General features: G+C 24.3%; 1 protein-coding gene across 2 annotated transcripts; it reads right to left on the reverse strand.

Moving 5' to 3' along the window:
- Positions 1 to 1336: 1336 nt before the first annotated feature.
- Positions 1337 to 3857, reverse strand: Holn1 (CD2 antigen cytoplasmic tail-binding protein 2 homolog holn1). 2 transcript variants are annotated; one of them, XM_083100102.1, is made up of 7 exons: positions 3531 to 3857; positions 3261 to 3457; positions 2963 to 3126; positions 2534 to 2714; positions 2271 to 2461; positions 2094 to 2205; positions 1337 to 1905 (listed from the first exon to the last, which is right to left on the reverse strand). In XM_083100102.1, exons 2-7 carry the CDS (start codon positions 3394 to 3396, stop codon positions 1670 to 1672), a joined length of 1020 nt encoding a protein of 339 aa, XP_082956228.1. In that variant the 5' UTR covers positions 3397 to 3457; positions 3531 to 3857; the 3' UTR covers positions 1337 to 1669. The 2 variants fall into 2 exon arrangements, with proteins under 2 accessions (XP_082956228.1, XP_082956227.1); XM_083100101.1 differs by having other exon boundaries at positions 3261 to 3438; positions 3531 to 3856.
- Positions 3858 to 5791: the final 1934 nt, after the last annotated feature.

Genomic DNA, 5791 nt, shown 5'->3' on the forward strand with positions numbered 1-5791 from the left:
CATTTAATATTGAACATTGAAAAATTATAGACGCGAATAATGTCTTAATACAGTAATATTGATCAAGAAAAAATCGACTCAAAATTAATCAAAGAATCTCTCAGCAGCGCATAAATACAAAAAAAGTTGAGAAGACACCTTGTATATACAATATATACAAATCTATATAAATATATATACATATATGCATGCACACGTATACTCTCAGATATTCATGTCTGAACAATTTTTGCGTGTACGCGAAGGATATATTTGAAGTAATATTTTAAGTAATTATACATAAAAATTTCATACATTGCTAATAAAAATGTTTAAGACGTTTAATAAAATTATATTCAGTAAAAAATACACGTGCCAATTATCTACTGACATACACATATACACACAAGAAAATTTCAATTTACGATTTATTACACTAATGCGTGTCTTTTATTTAGACAAACACTTTCAAATTCACCCTTTTCTTTATAATTTTCTTGCACAATCCTCGTGATCTGTGTTAGCCAAAATATATGTATAACTCCCTTTTTCACGTTTCTGTACAATATAAAATGAAATGATTATTGCATTTATGCAGATATTTGGACAAGGAACAATGAGAGAGAGAGAGAGAGAGAATGGGACTTTGTTTTATAATAAATTCAAAAATATTTTCAGAATTTATCTTACAATTTTTATTTTTAGAGAGATAATCTATTTTTTACTCGAAAAAAATATTTACTATCTTTGAAGTGTACAAAATAAATATAAGAGTCTTAAAGAAAGTCACTCTACTAGATAAGTTTAGTCTGCATAGTTATATCATACAATACAAATAGATTTATTTTAGGGATAAAATTCTATTTAAAAATATCACATTCTCCTTGAGTCATAAATTTTAATGTTTCTGTTTTCATATAAGCATTCACGAAGTTTCTGAAATACGAGTTCAGTTTTCTCCTGATTTATGTTCTACAGCAGATGCTTTATATCAACTGAAAAGTGTGGCAAGCGTTGTATATCTTTCATATACAAAATGATAGTTCTCCAATTAAGTATTGTTCCAGATAACGTTCAGGTTTGTAGAAAAATGATCTAATTATCATTATGTATTGCAAATTAAATTTTGTAAAATAATATATTGTTCCCATTTTTTAGCTTTTTTCTAATTTACACATATTGCGTATTAACGTTATAGTTGAAAAAAAAAAAAAAAAAAATTATTTATCAAAATTGTATAAATATTTGTTAAATACTTTCCCACAAATTTGTTGATTTTTAGAATCAACAAATTATTTCTTTCAATAAATATTTCTTTTTAGACGTAAAAAATTAGAAAATTAAAAATATAATAAAATTCTTTAAAAAAAACTGCAATTTTATTATAAGAAAATATTTTCTTTATAATTAAGTATTGTGAGGATTTTTTACAAGAAACAGAATTTTAGTCATCTTTTACTAATACATTCTTATATCATGAATTTTTTCGTAAATTTGTACAGATATTTGTGGAATAAATGATTATTTTTATCTTATGTAAAAATTTTACATATTAATATACAATATATACGCTATATATCAATAGTATCTATATATACTACTTCTATGAAATTTTAAGATTTGTCAAATTTTCTTTGACAAATAACATATTTATTTACTGACATTTTTGTGTATATTAGATATAGAAGTATCACAGGTAAAGTTCAAAGTCTACTCTACCAGCATTATAAAATTGATTCTGTTGTCCAGTTCTTCTGACCCATGCACCTTTTTTGAAATATCCTTCTTTTGCCCATGTATGCATTTGCTGAGTAGTATGAGGCCCATGTATTTCTGCATTTTCATCTTGCGACCATTTCAAATCCCATGTTATATTTTCTGTTAAAGATGTACTTTCTTCTGCACTAGTTGCTTCTGTTGTCTTATCTAATATATATGTGTACATTATGTATATATATATATATATATATATATATATATATATATATGTATATATGTACATATCAAAAACCTTATATAAAAATATTTCCATGCCTCTATATAAAATACCTCTATATATTAGAGGTAATAATAATAATGTGAAATATTTGTCGTTAACATGTTGTATTACAAACCATTATTAGTATCATCTAGTTTTGCTTTTTCCTTTTCATCAAAATCATCAGCATACATGTCAAGTTCTGCTTCTTGTTTTGAAGGATATGCATGTTTATTAGCACGTTCAATCTACAAAATATGTGATTTCTTATAGTAAATATATTATATATACATATATGTGTAAAATTTATTACCTTCTTTCTTATTTCTTCGTAACTTTCTTGATATATATCCATATTACCAGTACGTGTCAATAATTCATTTGCTAGCTCAGTTAATTTGATTATGCTGACAGAATTTGGATCTTCTTCTTCTGGATTATCTACCTTACATTCCTTTTTCTTTTTCCATCTTTCAGCTGTGGTTAATTTCTTTTTTCCTTTGCCTGGATTGGGACAATTTGTATTTATTTATAACACCTTGAATATGCATGTTCCATATTAGCAATTGTGTTTACCAAGTCTGCATAGCGCCTTAGAAACAGTTTCACCAGGTTTAAGAAATTCTAAAATCTGTTTATATAATGGAATAGGATCAAACATAATATCTCCTTCATCATCACTATCGCTGTCTCCCAATCCATGACTTTCGCTTGATTTAGCACTTTTTTGTATATTAGTAGTGGAACCAGGTTTAACCTTCGAAAGATATATAATATTTTATGTGTAGATAAAAAAATATATATTGTCTTATTTTTATTACACTGTTATATATTCTTTTAAAGAAAATAAAATTGTTTAAAATATTGAAATATAATACAATTCTTTTAGTAAGAAAAAAATTATACTTTTATATAAATAGAAGCTAATTTTAAAGTAGAACATAAACTATATTATATCCATTGATCTATTTATTTACTATAACTACATCTATCCATCATACTAACTTGGACCCAATCAATATTATCCAACCAGTTGTCTTTTATTTGTTTCTCTTTATTCCAAAGATAATGACCATCTTTATCAAAGTGGCCTTCTTCTAATTCTTCTTTCATATTAAACGCTGTAAATCCTATATTTGTTTCTGGTGCTGAAGGTCCATCTTCTGTGCCTATTTGACAGGTATAATAATGTATCGATATGCACATTAGGCAATAAAAATAAGAATTATAACAATATAAAAAAATAATTATAATAAATATAATATTGATTTATCTAGATAATATTATACATTTGTTCAAATACCTTCAAATTCATTCTCGTTCATGATATTATAGGCATCTTCGTTTATTTCGTCATCATCTTCATCAGAATCCAATGAATTTTTAAGTGGCTGCTTATTAAGTATATCTTCAATATCGTCAAACTTACGCTTTGACATGATTCCTGTGTATAATGGACTTTTTTCTCAAGAAGAAAGATTCTGCATGAAAAAAATTATACTATTAAAAATTTTGATGAAATAAATAAATAAATGTTATGTTTTAATAGTTATGTGCTAATAAAAATACTCACAATTTAGGATATTATCTTCGTTTATCCAAATGCGATAATATTGCGAAGTTTCTTATTTTGTGAGAAATTATTTTCTGTGTAAATTTAAATATAAGGTTAATTTGCGTTCAAATTCAGGTTATATATCGCATTTTCGAGCACAATAAAAAATGTTCTATTCATTTCAAGAGCTCGTTGGATTCACGGATATTTCTTGTTTACAACAAATTTAAATCCGTTATTTATATTACAAATAAAACTCTCGAAATTATACTTTTCATATAGAAAATCGGATCTATCACTTCTCCTCTTGCACTCTTGCGCAGCTCACTAACACCATTTTACACTTTACACATTTACACTTTCCACGTGATCACGCATGCATACATGCATAGACTGAAAACACAATTGTAAATATATATATTTTTTTTTCAAATTTATGTATGAGAACATATATATAATCCGGAATATGACGATTAGGATTAAAGGTACTAATGTTTACTGATAGCAGAAGAATATATATGTATTTTCACGATATCATTTCTCACACAATTAATTTTTATAAATAAATTATTTTTATATTGTACTACGTCTATATATTTACTTTTGACTTTTTCAATATTTGTCTTTACAATATCTGTAAATAAAAAACTGTTAACATTTAACAGTTGTATTCTGTCAATTATATATCAATTATTCCCAGATAGCATAAAAAGGCCAAACGATGTCTTAAAGACGTCTAAACGACTTTAAGACGTCTTTAAGTCATCTTTTAGATATCTTTTGGACATGTGTGCTGTCTGGGTTGTGTAACATTTTTGTTTCATTACAAGTAATAGAATATTGTCTGAATTATTTAAAAGTATGTAATATATATATATATACGGTGTTAGGAAAATAATTATACATATCTATTTTAAATATTAATAAAAACATTCATAAAACATTATATTAGCAAATTAGTTTTTTCTTTATCAGAGATATATTACTGGGAGAATTTTTAAGATTTTCAATAATAAGATTAGATGAGTTAAGATTTATTTATGTATTCGTGTATCACTTTTAACATCTTTTATGAAAAAAGATGATTTGCTAATAATGTTCAATAAATATTTCTTTTTTAATATTTGAAATAGGTACATAGTTATATATGCTTTCCAAACACTGTGTATCACGCTACCATTTGAAGGATATCTTATTACAAAAAAAAAGGTATATATAAATTGGATTTTAACTTATATGACTACATAGATCTATACATGCACATTAATTCATATTGCATAGCTTTTACATTATTTTATATGTGTAATCTCTTATTTTTTGCTAAATATAAAGTTATAATTCTCATAGAGAGTTCTCATAAATAAATTCAGAGTTTCATATAAATCATGATATAAATTACATTACTTGAAAAATACGACTTATATTTAACACATTATGCTGTTACTTTTTTCTCTTAATCGGCTTTCAATGTCATTGTATATCTAATACATCGCAAATTCTATAATGAAAATGAAACTAATCACTTTACCTTTTGTGACTTACAATAAAAGACATCTCCAATATATTATCAATAATTTTATTTTTTGTTTGTATTATTAAATATATATTAATATATATTCTATTATATATTTTTTTCAAGAATTCTATCATGTAAATAAATAACTATTTTAGATACAACTTTTAAAAATGAAATTTGTAATTTCTGCCATATTAGGCGAAAATAGTTATAATAACAAATCTTTCCTAAAAATTGATTAATGCAGTAAGTTCTAATCCCATCTCAATTGAACATAGTATTTCAAAACATAAGTTATAATATTTATTAATAATGTCTTATATCATTATTTGATACTAACAATTTGATTTCTTAATTTTGGTTGCCATGAACATATCATAAAAATGTATAGCATATTGTAAATAATTATTGTACTTTTATATATATTTAATATATTAATCCGATAGAGGTCCACAATTCTTGTAAAGATAAATATGTAATATTATATGTTAATGAAACCTTGATTATAAAACATTTCATGATCATTTTCTATATTTTTTGTAATTGATAAAATAAAATAAGCAAATTATTGGGTTATTATTCTTTGATATGATTATGATTCTTTGATTTTTCTTATGTAAACATAGAAGTATATAAAAATTTAAAAGAAATAAATGTAAATATAAATGCAATGAGCTCTTTCGGATTAATATAAAAAATATGTTTCAGGTACATGCTATAGTTATTAGTAAATATTTTGTTTAACTAATATCACATACATATA

This window comes from Camponotus vicinus, unplaced genomic scaffold (genome assembly GCF_025532165.1).
Source record: "Camponotus vicinus isolate PSW18456_S1 unplaced genomic scaffold, iyCamVici1.0 SCAF_5, whole genome shotgun sequence".
NCBI lineage: Eukaryota > Metazoa > Arthropoda > Insecta > Hymenoptera > Formicidae > Camponotus > Camponotus vicinus.

Bases quoted from the DNA above. Each gene is read 5' to 3' on its own strand.
- Holn1 (XM_083100102.1), bottom strand. From the start codon at position 3,396: ATGTCAAAGCGTAAGTTTGACGATATTGAAGATATACTTAATAAGCAG. The intron at 2,715-2,962 runs GTTAGTATGATG...TATCTTTCGAAG, and splicing joins ATAATATTGATTGGGTCCAA to GTTAAACCTGGTTCCACTAC. The intron at 2,206-2,270 runs GTAATAAATTTT...CATATTTTGTAG, and splicing joins ACGAAGAAATAAGAAAGAAG to ATTGAACGTGCTAATAAACA.